Below are 16,189 nucleotides of genomic sequence, written 5' to 3'. Positions count from 1 at the left end.
GACTTATAAGGGTATCTCCCTGTTGCGTTATAGCAGGTTTGCAGCACTTTAGTAATAACTGCTGACTTAAATTATACTTGCTCAGTTAATTACAGAGTAGTTAAAAATTGAACTTCAATGGTCATTTCCAAGTGAATTTTTGCAGTGAATGGCTCACCTTGTAATATCTGAAGAGGTTGTGATTTCATTGAGAAAAACAGTTGCCCTTTTATTGTCTGTCCCCCAAGTCCACTTGATGCTAAGAGGAAAGATCCACGGTTTATATTTTTAAGTGACTGGTTGTTGCAATGGAAACTGATATGGCCAGTTCTTTTTCAATGGCTTATTACCAGCCTGGAACTTCCCTTCACAGAATATATATTGAGGAATCCTAGTGATTATGTTGTGCTTCCCAATTTGTGCTTCAAGTGTTGCATTTCACCGAGTCACACAGTACGGAAATAGACCCTTTGGTCCAACTCATCCATGCCGGCCAAGTTTCCACAACTAAATCATGCCCACTTATCTGCATTTGGCCTGTATCCCTCTGAACCTTTTTGATTCATGTACCTCTAAAATGTCTTTAATTGTTGTAACCGTACCTGCATCTGCCACTTCCTCTGGCAGCTCATTCTGGTTATGAACCACTCTGTGAAAAAGTTGCCCCTTAGGTCCCTTTTAAATCTTTCTCTTCTCATCTTAATGTGCCCTCTAGTTCTGAACTTCCCTATCCTAGGGAAAAGACAGTTTCTATTCACTTTATCCATGCCCTTCATGATTTTATAAATCTATGTAAGGCCACCCCTCAACCTTCTCCATCCAGTGGAAAAATGTCCCAACCTCTCCATTATAATTCAAACCCTCCAGTCGCGGCAACATCCTTGTAAATATTTTCTGAGCCTTCTCCAATTTAACAATATCCTTCCAAAGCAGGGCGACTGTAACTGTACACAGTACTCTAAAAGTGACCTCAGCATGACATCCCAACTCCTATACTCAATAGTCTAAGCACAGGAATTCATTTGGGATATCAGCTCTTTAATAGAGCTCATTTTATCATCTTTTGGTCTCCTGTAAAGTGTTTTCTGCTTACTGCAGGTGTCAGTAGGACGATTGGTGAAACGTGTCCTAGATCTGATCACTATTATTGTTCCACCCGCTCTACCTGCTGCAATGACTGTTGGGACAATATATGCCCAGAACAGATTGAAAAAATATGGGATATTCTGCATTAGTCCACCACGCATCAACATCTGTGGCAAACTAAAAGTCATCTGCTTTGATAAGGTAAGGTAGATTGGCATAAACCACAATGATTGATTGGAATTCAGTAAGCCCTGATGCATTGTTGTGTATGAAATTATAGCAGTCATTCTTTAAATTAATCTCTTCCCCTCAGACTGGAACACTTACAGAAGAAGGCCTGGACGTCTGGGGAGTTGTACCTGTGGTGAACAAGACTTTTGAGCCAATTATTCATGACATCTGGCATGTTAGTGGTCCAATACTCCATGCTTTAGCCACCTGTCATAGTGTCACCCTTTTGAATAATCAACCAATTGGTGACCCACTTGACCTTAAGATGATTGAATCAACTGGTTGGGTGAGTTGGCTTGGAGACAGGATTTTCTAATGTGCTATGTTATAATAGTGGTTCTAAAAGAAGGGCAAGATTTCAATTAGTTGATTCGCTCTTTTTGTTGTTAAACAAAATACAGCTTCCTTTACAAGATCCACAATAGGCAGGTTAATGCCCAAAGTTAAAACTTAGTTTTCCAGATATTTGTGTTAATTATATTTGGAGTTACACAACATCTTCTCGTGGAAATAGTTACACAGCAATATTGGCCAGCACTGCTGGGTGGGTGCCTTTGTCTTATTTGAATGGTGTCATGAGATATTTTACATTAATTAAAACTAAGTCAGGCAGTTATAACAGTGGACTAAAGAATGCGGGTAGGATGGCATTTTTATTTCTTACTCTTGAATCTGAGCTAACAGAACAAAAGAGTAAATCGCAAACATAATTAGTCATTTAGAAGTACGTTGTTGGCCTCGCACTTCTACCCACTCATTGTATTCTTTACCAAGGTCACTTGGTGCTGTGCAGTGACTTGAGGATGGCAAAGTTGAAGTCACCTGGTAAAAGGAATTCATTAGCACCCTGATGGTTACTTTGCATCCAAACCGTCAATCACCACCCCACCCTCCCACAATCCATCGTATTGATAAACCCCTGATGCTTGCTTGATGTGTATCAATATGACAAAACCCATGTCCTGTTCCACTATGATATGAAGGTGCTGGTGTTGGACTGGGGTGGACAAGGTCAGAAATCACATGACACCAGGTTATGGTCCAACAGGTTTATTTGAAAATACATGCTTTCGGACCCAGACTCCTTCAGGTGACTAACACTTAAAGAAGGAGTGAGGCTCCGAAAGCTTGTGTTTTCCAATAAACCTGTTGGACCATAACCTGTTGTCATGTGATTTCTGACCCTTTTCCACTATGGCATGATTCCTGGAGTATTAACATTCAAGAGTATAACTAGGAAAACTGTCATAACTTTGATCTGGATCCAGAGTTGTTCATGTCTTCTGTTCATTTTGGTGCAGTTGTTCTCACTGCTGTTTGGCTGAGAGTATATGTAAGCTGTGTTGGTTCTCTGTATTGAGTTATTCTGTAAATTACTTCCCTTTACATTGAAAATCTACTCTTTCAGATTCTGTCAGATGAGATTACAAAGTCAGATGTTGTTTCACAATTTGGAATGAAAGTTGTGGCCATTTTAAAACCTCCACTGTTAGAAGAACCATTTTATGGAAGTGTAAGTATTGCTTAATTCTTGCAGACAAGACAGTATTTAGCAGTGTTATAATCTCAGACACAAATCCCCCCATTTAAATTCCATCTACACAAACTTGACAATATTTGTTTTAGCTTCGTTTCATTTTCATTTGTAAGTTAGCTGCTTCAAAGTGATATTGTGCTGGTGGGGTAGTCGACCTACAGGTTGTGCTGCTTTCCTGAATATGACGAGACAGAATCAAGATGAAACTCCTGAAAGTGAATAAGTAACAAGGCCCAATCCACAAACTTGCTGCATGTTTGTTTTCTCCACTCCAGCAGAAACAAGAGATGAATTTGGGGATTCTTCACCGTTTTCCCTTTGCTTCATCACTTCAGAGAATGAGTGTGATCGTAAAGAAACCAGGAAATTTGCCAATAGAAGCGTATTTGAAGGGAGCACCTGAGATGGTTGCGAGTCTCTGTATAAAGGAAACGGGTAATTGACTAAAACTCTCAGCTTGGGATCAATATTGTATATCCTAAAAGTATGAAGTAATTTTAAGGATGTTTAGAATCTGTTACGTTTAGCATTTTAAACTTCGATTTAGCTATTCTAAACTTTGACAACCGCCTAAATTTTTGATGTTCGAGCGATTTTCCTCCTCCTCCTCGTCCTCCTCCTCCTCCTCCTCCTCATCCTCCTCCTCCACCACTCGCCCCAAAAAAAAATGAATTTGAGGTACTTTGGTTTTCATGCTCTTCCATGCTTTAGGGATGGAGGGACAATTTCTTCAATGCAGAGGAAAATGGACAGAAGTAATTTACTCATGAAGAAAACTACTTCATTGTGGCCTGTGTATGTAAAGTCCCTCAAAGACCGTGTCAAAGACCATCAGGAGGATGAATTGCAAGTAACCTTTCTGGTTAGCTAGGCAAGTTGTAGAAGTACCTCAGTTAGGGGTGAGTGTAGAGAACAAAATGGTGGAAGCCACCTCACTGGACTGAGTGAGGAAGCCCTGATCCTTCAGACACCCAACAACTCCTCCTGTCTTAAATGTGATATAGGCTCTGATTTTATTGCTCCTAATAAGCCAGATTTTCAAAAAAATGAATATGATCTGACACTTAAAATCAGGGCCCATTCGAACTTTGCAGAGTGTATTTTGCTAAAGTTTTGGTGTAGATTTGTAGCTCGGGTTGTGGGTGTTGAGGTTGGTTGACTCGCTGAGCTGGTTTGTTGTTCTGCAGACGTTTCGTTACCCTGCTGGGTAACATCCTCAGTGCAGCCTCCGATGAAGCGTCGGTGTGTTTTCCCATCTGGTTTTTAAACTCTGGAGTCCGTTGAGCTGGATTGCCTTACTTCCGGTTTTCCTTCGTAGTGGAATGTATATGGGGTCAAGTTCTATGTGTTTATTAATGGCTTTCTTTGTGGAGTGCCAGGCTTCTAGGAATTCCCGTGCCTGTCTCTGCTTAGCTTGTCCCAGGATTTTGGTGTTGTCCCAGTCGAATTGGTGGTTCTCCTTATCCATGTGGATTGAGATGAGTGAGTATTGGTCGTGTCTTTTTGTAGCCAGTTGGTGTTCGTGTACCCTTGTTGTTAGTTTCCTTCCTGTTTGTCCATTGTAGTGTTTCTCACAGTCTCTGCAGGGGATCTTGTAGACGATGTTGGTGCAGTCCATGGCGGGGACTGGGTCTTTAGTTCGGGTGAGCAGTTGTCGTAGGGTTGATGTGGGCTTGTGTGCCATTCTGATGCCCAGCGGTCGTAGGTGTCTTGTGGTTAGTTCCGATGTGTTCCTGATGTAGGGTAGTGTGATGAGTGTGTCGGGGTGTGCAGTATCTTCCTGATGTTCGTGTAGGCATCTTCTGACCCAGTTTTTTGGATATCCATTATCCTTGAAAACCTGGAAGAGGTATTCTTTTTCCTCTTGGCGTAGTTCTATGTTGCTGCAGTGTGTTGTGGCCCGTTTAAATAGTGTTCGCACGCAGCTTTGTGTGTGTTGGGATAGTTAATGTTGAAGTTCAGTACCTGGTCCGTATGCGTGGCTTTTCTGTGTACTTTCGTTCGGAGTTCCCCATTTGTCTTGCGCTCTACCATGACGTCCAGGAATGGGAGCTGTTTGTTCTTCTCCTCCTCTCTGGTGAATTTTATTTCAGTGAGGGTGTTGTATTTTCCTAAGAATTTTTCCATTTATCAACGTGTTCTAAGGTTTCCAGGTTTGTTACTGAAGTAAGGCATTATGGTGTTACCAAATCAACAACGTTTTTTTTTGTTTCTTGAGTTCCCGGCCCGAAGGCAGGTCTGACTCTCATCACCACAACCTGCACCACCAGTAGGGCAGAAAATCAGGTTCTGAATCAATCGTCACTGAAGTGAGGGTCGTACCCCCTGCTGTTGGCACCAATCTGATCCACTCTGGCTGTCCATCCAACTGAACCTCAGGGAGATTAATGCTGTGACTGGATGCATGTTGTAGTCCAGAGTGATCCAATTTTCTCTCGATCACATGGCTGACCATGAATCTCTCCCACTGTCACCACTTGCCATTAGAGCGTGTTGGAAGGACATTCAGGTTGATACTCAAACAAAATCAAAGTGCTAGAGAAACTCAGATAACAAGGTGTAGAGCTGGATGAACACAGCAGGCCAAGCAGCATCAGAGGAGCAGGAAGGCTGACGTTTCGGGCCTAGACCCTCCTTCAGATTCTCCAGCATCTGCAGTTCCTACTATCTCTGCTAGAGAAACTCAGCAGGTCTGGCAGCACCTTTGGGGCAAAGAAAAAGGAATGTTTCAAGTTCAGTGATAGTAGGAGCTGCAGATGCTGGAGAATCTGAGATAACAAGGTGTAGAGCTGGATGAACACAGCAGGCCAAGCAGCATCAGAGGAGCAGGAAAGCTGACGTTTCGGGTCTGGACCCTTCTTCAGAAATGGGGGAGGAGAAGAGGATTCTGAAATAAATAGAGAGAGAGGAGGAGGCGGATGGAAGATGGATAAAGGAGAAAATAGGTGGAGAGAGATCCACTGAGGTCTTTCAGGAGGGAGGAGGATAACTTCTTCCAAGGTAGGCATCCTTAGAAGAGGCTTCGCAGTGGGGTTAAAATTGATTCAGAGATGGTAGGAACTGCCAATGCTGGAGAATCTAAGATAACAAGGTGGATCTCTCTCCACCTATCTGCTGTTTTATCCATCTTCCATCCACCTCCCCCTCTCTCCCTCTTTATTTCAGAACGCCCTTCCCCTCCCCCATTTCTGAAGAAGGGTCTAGGCCCGAAATGTCGGCTTTCCTGCTCCTCTGATGCTGCTTGGCCTGCTGTGTTCATCCAGCTCTACACCTTGTTGTTTCAAATTCAGTGACCATTTTGTCTGAATTGAAAAGATGGTATTTATGCTGATGATGGAGAATGTGAGGAAGGAATGAGATGGATAGATGGAAACTGTGTCCAGAGAGAGGGAGAAAAGGGACGTAGACAAAGGGATCGCTGACGGTAAGCAGAGGGAAGTAGTAAATGTTAAATAGGTGTTAATGGAAACTGTTTCAGAGATAGTAAGGAACTGCAGATGCTGGAGAATCTGAGATAATAAGGTGTAGAGCTGGATGAACACAGCAGGCCAAGCAGCATCAGAGGAGCAGGAAGGCTGACATTTCGGGCCTAGACCCTTCTGAAGAAGTGCTTAAGGCTAAGGCAGAAAATGACTAAATGGCTGGAATGATAAGAAGTAGCTGTGTAATGAGAGATATTAAAGATTTTTACAAGACAGTTTACACGAGTAGCTGAGGTGTTAAGAATGAGTCGGAATGCAGGTAGAAGGGGAAGCTGAAAACGGCTTCAGTCTCTATAGAATCATCATAGAATCCCTACAGTGTGGAAACGGGCCCTTCGGCCCAACAAGTCCACACCGAACCTCGGAGCATCCCACCAGACCCATCCCCCTATAGCCCACCTAATCTACACCTCCCTGAACATATAGGGCAATTTAGCATGGCCAATCCACCTAACCTGCACATCTTTTGACTGTGGGAGGAAACTGGAGCACCCGGAGGAAACCCATGCAGACACTGGGAGAATGTGCAAACTCCACACAGACAGTTGCCCGAGGCTGGAATCGAACCCGGGTCCCTGGCACTGAGGCAGCAGTGCTAACCACTGTGCCGCTCTCTAGCTAAATTGTTCTAAAAGATTTTACACCAACATTGCATAACAACCCTATCCTGATAGCTCTGTGACCCAATGGGAACACACTCCAAGGAACAACCTGTTTCCACCAAAACAGTGACTAATCAATCTGCATTACCAGTATTTCCTGTCAAACGGAAAAGACCATTGTAATTGAGGTCAACATTCTTGAATGCAGTTAAAGCCAGAGGAACCATAACTAGCTTAGTGGAAAAGTATTTCTGGAATTTGCATTGTGCTCCATTCAAATAATGTTGACGGGCAGAGTTGGAGAGGCCATAGTGTAATTGGGTTTGAGAATTAAAGTGGCAAGTGTCAGAGTTTGAGTTTACATTTGTGGTCAAAATAGGGGTGCTTGGTAAAATGATTAACTGATATATTTGGTCCCATAACTGTGTAGGAAATAGCAGATAAAGTACAGTAGGTTGGAGAAAGTGCAAGTAAATCAGTTTTCTCACTCAAAGGAAATGTTTGGTGGCCCTGGGCAGTGATGTGGCAGAACGCATGTTGTATCTTCTGCATTTGCAGGAGAAGCAGCTGGCAAGGATGGTGAAAGAGTGAATCTGCATGTATGAGGGGAAATGGTCACATCAAAAAGTGGAGTGAAGAGGAAAGAACATATTTGGAGGCAGCAGAAGTGGTGGGTAACAATCAGTTCAGTGAGAAGGCTGGTTTAAGTTTAAGCTGAAGCCATAGGAGACTTTATCACGTCTGAGTTTTGGGGGAAATGATGATAGCAGAAGTAAGGAAAATAGGTTTGAACCTTTATAGAGGGTCCTGTCTACATATTGTAGGGAGGTACTGAACTGAGGACAAAGGAGAACATGGTGGAAGCTCTGATATGTAACATGTGATAGAGAATCTTGAAGAAACAATGGACAAAGTGTAATGAGAAGTAGTATCATCATAGTATGTGTGGTAGTTAATGGTGAAAACACAGGTACATTATGATAGAACACCAGGCCTGTTGTTTCTCAACCAGCTGAAAAGAACGATACAATATTATCCCCCCTTCCAGATCTTGATCTGTAGCTTTGTAGATTATAGCACATGAAGTTAACGTCCAAGTGTCTTAAATGTGATGTGGGTTTCTGCCTCTATCACTCTTCAGGCAATGAGTTCCAACTGCTCATCAACTGGGTGGAAAAACAAATTAACAAAATGAGGTTGTGATAAATGTCAGTGGAATGAGCAGGAGTTTGGTCCATGGGATTCTATACTTTGGTTGAAATGAGAGGCATATTTCTGTGGATTTGCTTATATTTGCAACCTATAAGTCCATATGATGTAGGTGCAGAAGTAGGCCATTCACTTATATACTTGTTTGTTTTTACTTACAGTTCCTGCTGATTTCTCAGAAATGTTAAGGTACTATGCCAGAGATGGGTACAGAGTTTTGGCACTTGCATACAAAACACTAGGTCAAGACATTACCTTTGAGGCAGTACATAAGCTAGAAAGGTGCGTAGCTACTGTTATGGTAATAATTTTTCTGAATTTTCCTCTCTTAGAGTCATTAGAGTCATAGAAATGTACAGCATGGAAACAGACCCTTCGGTACAATTCGTCCATTCCAACTGGATATCCTAAATAAATTTAGTCCCAGCATTTGGTCCATACTCCTCTAAACCCCTCCTATTCATATCCATCCAGATGCCTTTTAAATGTTGTAACTGTACCCACCTCCTCCACTTCCTCTGGCAGACACATTCCATACATGGACCACCCTCTGCGTATAAAAGTTGCCCCTTAGGTCCCTTTTAAATCTTTCCCTTCTCACCTTAAAGCTATGCCCTCTAGTTTTGGACTCCCCTACTCCAGGGAAGAGACCCTGCCTGTTTATCCTGTCCATGCCCCATATGATTTTATAAACCTCTAGAAGGTCACCCCTAAGTCTCCGACGCTGCAGGGAAAATAGCCCCAGCCTATCGAGCCTCTCCCTATAGCTCAAACATTCCAATCCTGGCATCGTTCTTGTAAATCTTTTCTGAACCCTTTTGAGTTTCACAACATTCTTCCTATAGCAGGGAGACCAGAATTGCACACAGTATTCTAACGGTGTCTAATGTCCTGTAGAGCCGCAATGCGACCTCCCAACTCCTACACTCAATGCACTGACCAATAAAGGCAAGCATACCAAATGCCTTCACTATCCTATCTATGTGCGACTCCACTTTCAAGGAACTGTGAATCTGCACTCCAAGGTCTCTTTGTTCAGCGACACTCAAGGATCTTACCATTATTATGTACAAGTCCCACCCTGATTTGCCTTTCTAAAATGCAGCATCTCACATTTATCTAAATTAAACTCCATCGGCTACTCCTTGGCCCTTGTCCCTCCTTGCAGTTAAAGACTCAGTTTAACAAACTCTTAATTCCCCCATTCCATCCTGTGTTAAAACTAAGACTTGGAACACTGTCTCCTCCTCTTTCTTTCACAGGACCTCCAGAGGCCTGGCTCGTTCTCTTTCTTCCTTTTTTTTATTCCTCCCATGTCACATATGTGGCCTTAACTAATCACTATTCTCTTGCTGTTCTGTAACATGAGCCTTGGCAATTCTTACTTGCTAACAATACAACATTTATGCAAAATCTTCACTGCTCTATCCTCTCTAATTTCAGTATTTAGATACATTGAAACTAGGGTGTAACCTCTAGGACAATAGGTTCCACCTACATGTGTTGCACAGTGAGCTGCAGTGTCTGGCTGAATTGAAGGCTTCAGTAGTTGTGTTTTCTTTACCAGGAATTTTGTGGATAGTGAGATGACATTCCTAGGATTCCTCATCATGCAAAATATCTTGAAGCCAGAAACGAAGCCCATCATTGAGCGCTTGAATCGAGCCAATTTCCGTACTGTTATGGTGACAGGTAGGAGATTTGGGGTCACGTGGGGAATTTGCTGTAATGAAGTTGCACAGATGTTCCAGGCCAAAGGGAAGGAAACCTTTTTCTGAGGTTTATATTGATCACAGACTGCCCTCTATTGGTTCCTGTTGTTAGTACTTCCCCATGCAGTAATCAGGATCTGTATTTTGTTTCTTTCTTTTCCTTTATGATTTTCAATCTTTTCCCCCCCCCCCATCATCATGATTTTCTCCCATATCTGGAGATGTTGATTTCTTACAGGGTTACAGTCCCACATGTCGCAGCAGCTGTTTGGTATCTAACTCAGGTAGCAGTTGTGTGTCTGGACGGTACAATCAGGATGTTTCATCATTGAGGCCATCATTTGTACTCAGTTGACATCATCATCTCTGCAAAAGCCCTTGGAAAATGATCAGAATGTTAGAGTTTTGTTAATGAATCCCTTCTGCCCCACCAATGACCCTGCTAGTCCAGAAAAGCCAAGTTAACTCTGATTTCTTCACCATTGCTACTGGAAGAGAGTATCCAAGTGAATCCAAAGAGAACATCCAAGTGAATCCAGACTAAGCCATGAGCTTGGAAACCTCATGACTTGTAAGAGTAGAGTTTAAATCCTACCTTCGAATCAACTTTCAGGTTACAATTATCATACATGGTCTTGTGCGAGGGAATCTTCAGCTCTGTAATTTGCTTTTTATTCTTCTCATGGTGTATGTGTGTGTTGCTGGCAATGCCAGCATCAGATGTCCATCATTAATTGCCCTAATATGTTTAAAAGTTGACGACATAGCTGCAAATCTGGAGTCACATATAAGCCAAACCAGGTAAAGATGTCAGATTACCTTCTCTGAAAGACATCAGTGATTGAGGTAAGTTTTTACAATGATTGGTAGTTTCATGGTTACCATTATTGGGACTGGCTTCAAATTCCAGATTTTGTAAAATTAACAGCTTAAGTTCTGTCAGGGGCTGTGGTCCAGTGATTTTACAACTGTGCCACCACCTCCCCAGCTGGAATCAGTACATAGAAGCAAGAGTCTTTTATTGCTCACCCTTTCTGCAGCAATGTAACCAACAGGCCTTTCCTTCAACTGGTCCCAGTTTCACAAACTCTTGTGTGATAGACTCTTGCTGCTGACATTTTCAGGCTTGGTTTGAGGACGTGGGTTGTTTTCATTGAAGAGCTTGGTCGAGGTGTCTGAGGCAAGTTTGAGTTCCTGGCGACCTCCCCATCAATGAGGTGGTCCTAACGCTGTGTTCATAGCTGCTGCTGTGGAAGCGAGTTTGGGTTCCCAGCAGCTCTGTGTCCAGCGCGGATTCATGGAGGAGGCAGCGGCGGAGACGAGTTTAGGCCCAGTACAAGACCTGAGGGCATCAGCAGCTGCTAAATTGACAAGGTGGGCCCGAAGCAGACTCATGGCGGCAGAGTCGAGTTTGGGCTGGTGCGATATCCGCCTGCATCAGTGAAGTGCAGCAAGGACTCTCGTGGCAAGGGTATCGATGGAATTGAGATGGTGCTGAAGTGACAACTTCATTGCGGTGGTGGCAGCGAGGATTCATACCTAGCCACCAGGCCCATGGTTGAACGCTTTCTTTATTTTTCTGCCACTATATTCAATGTTTTTGTTTATTTTTCTGTGTTTTAAGATGGCGCTGGAAGGTGGTGACACTATACAGCACTTTTTTCACTTTGTTACAAAATGCATATGACAATTAAAATCAAATCAAATCAATGGTAGCAAGTGTGAACTTGCTTCAACGACTCTCTGGTGCTTGGAGCTAGGTTGTTTTATAATGTAGGTAGTCTCACTTATTAAATCCCGTTCTTCCAAAGTCACCGATATTGGCCAGATACTTATCTTGCTTGTAATAGTGATGCTGATGTTATAGAATGCTGATGTCTACATAACAGACGCTCGCTGCTGTTGGATGAGATGTGAACTGTTTCAACATGGGCAGCATTATTTTGGCTTGATGCGAAACCTATTGGTTCGTGGAAGTTAGTTCACCATTTCCTCTGTGGCACAGAGGAACTCTCCACGTAGAACATAGAACTTTTAACCACAGGAACAGGCCCTTTGGCCAAATTAAACTAATCCCTTCTGCGTGCCCTTGGGCCCTATCCCTCCATTTCTTGCATATTCGAGAGCTTATCTAGAAGTCTCTTAAGTGCCCCTATTGTATTTGCTGCCACCACCAACCCTGGCAGCATGTTCCAGACTCCTACCACACTGTTTAAAAAAAAAACTTTGCCCCTCACATCTCCTTAGAACTTTCCCCATCAACCCTAACCCACAGTTCAATTGCAAAGTTGCCACAAAATAGCACAGATTGTGACAAAGCAGAGTAGCTTTGCAAATAACCACAGAACCTTCTGGAATGCAGTTGAATCCCGTTTTGCAACTTCTGCCTTTGCAGAACTGTCATTAGAATTGGCAGTTTATTCTTCCAAAATCCCAGTTTTCTTTCTGTCAAGTTAAAACTCAAATTGCAACAAAAAGTACTACTTATCTCTAAGCTCAATTTGTTGAAGAAAAACATCGTTCGACTGTTTCACTCGATTATGCACCATTTCAGACCTGGTTACTCATCAGCTTTGGCTAACTCGGCATGATCAATAGCTTGTCTTTATAGGACCAACATTTTGACCCTTTGGGTGTTCTGGATCTAATGTTGACCCTGGGTCCTTGCTATCAGTGATTTTGTTGAATCTTCTTTCTTCCAGGAGACAACATGTTAACAGCTCTCAATGTTGCCAGGAATTGTGGGATGGTGGGTGTGAATGATAGAGTCATTTTTACCAATGCTTCCCCGTCCATTCGTGGTAAACCTGCTTGTGTGAAATTCCTGCTATCAGAACCAGCACCAGGTCAGCAGAATGGAATGGAGGTAGGTAGTCAGGTAGAACTTCAGGAAACACTATCCTCTGGGTTGTAAAATTATGCAAATTATTAACAATGTTTTGGATCGATAATGGTAGCGCTGGTGGACCTAGCAAGCAACTACAAAAGAGGTCACCGTGAACTTAGTTTATCATTTCTTGTTGAAATAAGTCAGTCATTCTTTCATTAATATGTATCTAAATCTGTCTAACATAGCCCTGAATATATTTAAAAACCCAGTTACCAGTGCTTTCACAGAAAAGAATTCCAAAGACCAATAGACTTCTTTGAGCAGAAATGCCTTCTCATCTCTGTCTCATGGAACATCCCCCATTTTAAACTGTGCACCTGGATATAGATTCCCTCACAAAGGAAATCATCCTCCCAGCACCTACCTGTCGAGCTCTTTCAAATCTTTTATGTTTCAGTAAGATCACTTGTCATTCTTTTAAACTTCAATAAGTATAGCCTGACTTGCTCAACTTCCTCAAGACAACGCCTTCAGCCTAGGGAATCTTCTGAGAGACTGAACAGCTCAGTGGTTAGCACTGCTGCCTCACCCGGGTTCAATTCCACCCTCGGGCGACTGTCTGTGTGGCGTTTGCACATTCTCCCCCTGTCTGTGCGGGTTACTCCGGTTTCCTCCCACAGTCCAAAGATGTGCAGGTTAGGTGGATTGGCCATGCTAAATTGCCCATTATGTTCAGGGATGTGCCAGCTAGGTAGGTTAGCCATGGGAAATGCAGCGATAGGGTAGGGAGATGGGTCTGGGTGGGATGCCCTTCAGAGGCTTGGTCGGTGTGGACCCATTGGGCTGAATGGCCTGTTCCCACACTGTAGGGATTCTGTGGTTCCATGACACCCTGTGGAAAATGAGTTTTACCACATTTTTTTTGAGGTCCTGCTATTAAAAGGAGAAATAATAGTGTTGAGTCTTGATGCAAGATGCACTGAGGAGGAAAAACATGCAAGACAGTGTATTGGCAACTTAATGGCAATATTATGGTAAGAGCTGAAATATTAGAAGTGGTGCAACAGGTCTGACAGCAGGTCACCAATTTGAAATTTTGAAATTTGTTTCTCTCCACACCTACCAGAACTGTTCAGTATTTTCAGCATTTTCATGTTGCACTTCAGATTTCCAGCATTTGCTCTATTTTGGCCTTTTTTATTGCAATCGTGGTGGACTCTTATATATTTAATAACACTGAATTGACTGGGGAAGGAAGCAGTTGGGGATGGTGCACTTGGTTTTTCCATATACCGGTCATGTATTTGTACATGGCCTCCCTTCTGGTCAGACTTGCCCAAAGCTTTGGTGTTTATTTTTAAGTAATTTATGTTATAATTTGTTCCAGCAGCAACAGTCTGGGAACCACTCTCTAGAGCAATCTTCCTATCACTTTGCACTAAATGGAAAGTCTTTTGCAGTGGTTTATGACTATTTCCCAGATCTCCTACAGAAGGTTAGTATTTGAGCCTGATTTTCACTGTCTATTTACTGCAAATCTGGGAGGAGAATTGCATGTTATTTATTACTCTGGCCTTAAGGTTAATCTGTAATAATGATAATGGGAAAGGTCCAGAGTCTTGTAATACTGAGGAGAACACAATTAGTGGGGATGGGTTGGCATAGATCTTGGTAATAATGAGTCTAAATTAAACTGTGACCCCAGGATTTCAATTTCTGAATCTTGCAGTGTTAACTTTTGAAAACCAAGCTGCTTCAATATTTAATCTGTGATCTCTTTAGCCTGCTTGCTCTTTCCTACGTATATGTGTGCACAAAATTTATTGAGGAGCAGCTATGCTGTTAAAAAATTAAATAGAACTGGTTTGAAAAGGGGACAATATTTCTTAGATGGGGGGAGGTGCAATGTCTCTGACACCGCTCAGTTTGGGCATTCATTATTACAAAATCTGTGTGAAACGGAGGAATACACATCTGATGGGAACTAGAAACAGTTTTATGTTGAATCCAATACAATATATTTAAAAATAAGGCTCAGTCTGTTGAAAAACGGTAGTTAGAGTCATAGCTGGAATACAAGCCAGAGTCTATTTAATAATGGATTAATGTGGGAATTTTAATCTGTTTTGGTTTTTAACGCTTATTCCCAGATTCTGATTCGAGGTACTGTTTATGCCCGAATGGCTCCTAATCAGAAGACACAGCTAGTGGAGAGTTTACAGAAATTGGAGTAAGTTAACAATTGAATGGTTAGAATAAATATAGAAGAGATGTACAGTCGGTTCTGATGTAACTCAATAGGTCCGTTCTCGTGCGATCTCACGTTATAAGAAAATCGTGCAATAGCCGCACCAGTTAAACTAATGGGGCTGGAATCGCATTAAAGCCAATTCGCATTAAAGAAACGCATGTTGTTGCAGAACCGACTGTATTGGTTACTCCAGCACTTGTGGTGAGGGAGTACTGTAGTGTATATAATCTGCTCTTAATATTCTGAGCTGCTGCTGTTTGGGATGTGTTAAAAGTGGAGAGTTATGCCAGGAGCACTGTCTCACTCCCTATTAATTGCTGGTTAAAGGACTGTAATGGTAAATTCCAAGAACCAGGACACCTGCCTGTTCTTCTTACCAAAGATAATGCAGGGACCTGGGAAAACACCTTTTGTAGCATATTTTCTCCCTTCTTTCTAAATATGGTAATGTTCTGGTGTATAGTTCCATATGCATTCTGCTGAACATCTCCTGTGTTTGTGCCATTAACTCTTAACAGGTACAATACAAACAACGTCGTCTTCATACAGAATCACTTTCCAATAAAGACAGGAGCCAGGCACTGTAGCTAATTTTGCCCCTTCCTACCTGAGATTGACTCCAGTTGTGTACCTACTTGCCATAGTATAAATCAGGGATGGAACCATGAGCCTTCCTATTCTGTGAGCTCAGTTACTGATGAGCAAACTTGCTGAGCCATTCAAAGTCACCAAAAGATAATGGCTAGGCATTAATATAATTTAGGTCACTCCCAGTTTTCAAATGCTGCAATTTGAATCTAAATTAATCCGAAGAGGACTTTTAAAAGAAAACGTAAATTCATGCCAGAGAATTGTCCTGTGAACTTTCCATTCTGAAGCAGTTTGCAGCTGTGGAATGAATAAATCATTTCATCCTGAAATAAGTACTTTGGGGAGAATGATTATTACAATGGGATTTCCAAATTGACTACTTGACTGCTTCCTGTTGTGTGGTATAATCTGCAATGCACATTATCACTAACTGTTAACATTGTTAGGTTGTTTCTTGGAGATTAAAGTTCAAGTGGCTGGTTGTAAAATTCTAGATATGTCATTTTGTACTTTAGTGTTTAAGAATCAAACCACAATGAGTTATGTGTATTTTTCTGTGACATAGTAAATTCCTGATTTTAATTCATTCTATTTCTCCAGATACAGTGTAGGAATGTGTGGAGATGGAGCCAATGACTGTGGGGCTTTGAAAGCTGCAGATGCAGGAATCTCTCTCTCT

General features: G+C 42.2%; 1 protein-coding gene across 1 annotated transcript in view; it reads left to right on the top strand.

Annotated features, from left to right (window-relative positions):
• atp13a2 (ATPase cation transporting 13A2) overlaps window positions 1-16,189 on the top strand; it is a 74,407-nt gene that overhangs the window by 56,557 nt on the left and 1,661 nt on the right. Inside the window, exons 15-24 of the mRNA XM_048614892.1 lie at window positions 1,078-1,266; window positions 1,379-1,582; window positions 2,705-2,809; window positions 3,109-3,268; window positions 8,288-8,408; window positions 9,694-9,818; window positions 12,541-12,704; window positions 14,056-14,163; window positions 14,819-14,898; window positions 16,111-16,183. Coding sequence (XP_048470849.1) covers window positions 1,078-1,266; window positions 1,379-1,582; window positions 2,705-2,809; window positions 3,109-3,268; window positions 8,288-8,408; window positions 9,694-9,818; window positions 12,541-12,704; window positions 14,056-14,163; window positions 14,819-14,898; window positions 16,111-16,183 — 1,329 coding nt within the window. The remainder of the gene's footprint in view (window positions 1-1,077; window positions 1,267-1,378; window positions 1,583-2,704; window positions 2,810-3,108; window positions 3,269-8,287; window positions 8,409-9,693; window positions 9,819-12,540; window positions 12,705-14,055; window positions 14,164-14,818; window positions 14,899-16,110; window positions 16,184-16,189) is intronic.

This window comes from Rhincodon typus, chromosome 31, assembly GCF_021869965.1.
Source record: "Rhincodon typus isolate 14 chromosome 31, sRhiTyp1.1, whole genome shotgun sequence".
NCBI lineage: Eukaryota > Metazoa > Chordata > Chondrichthyes > Orectolobiformes > Rhincodontidae > Rhincodon > Rhincodon typus.
This window is presented reverse-complemented; position numbering and strand designations above follow the sequence as displayed.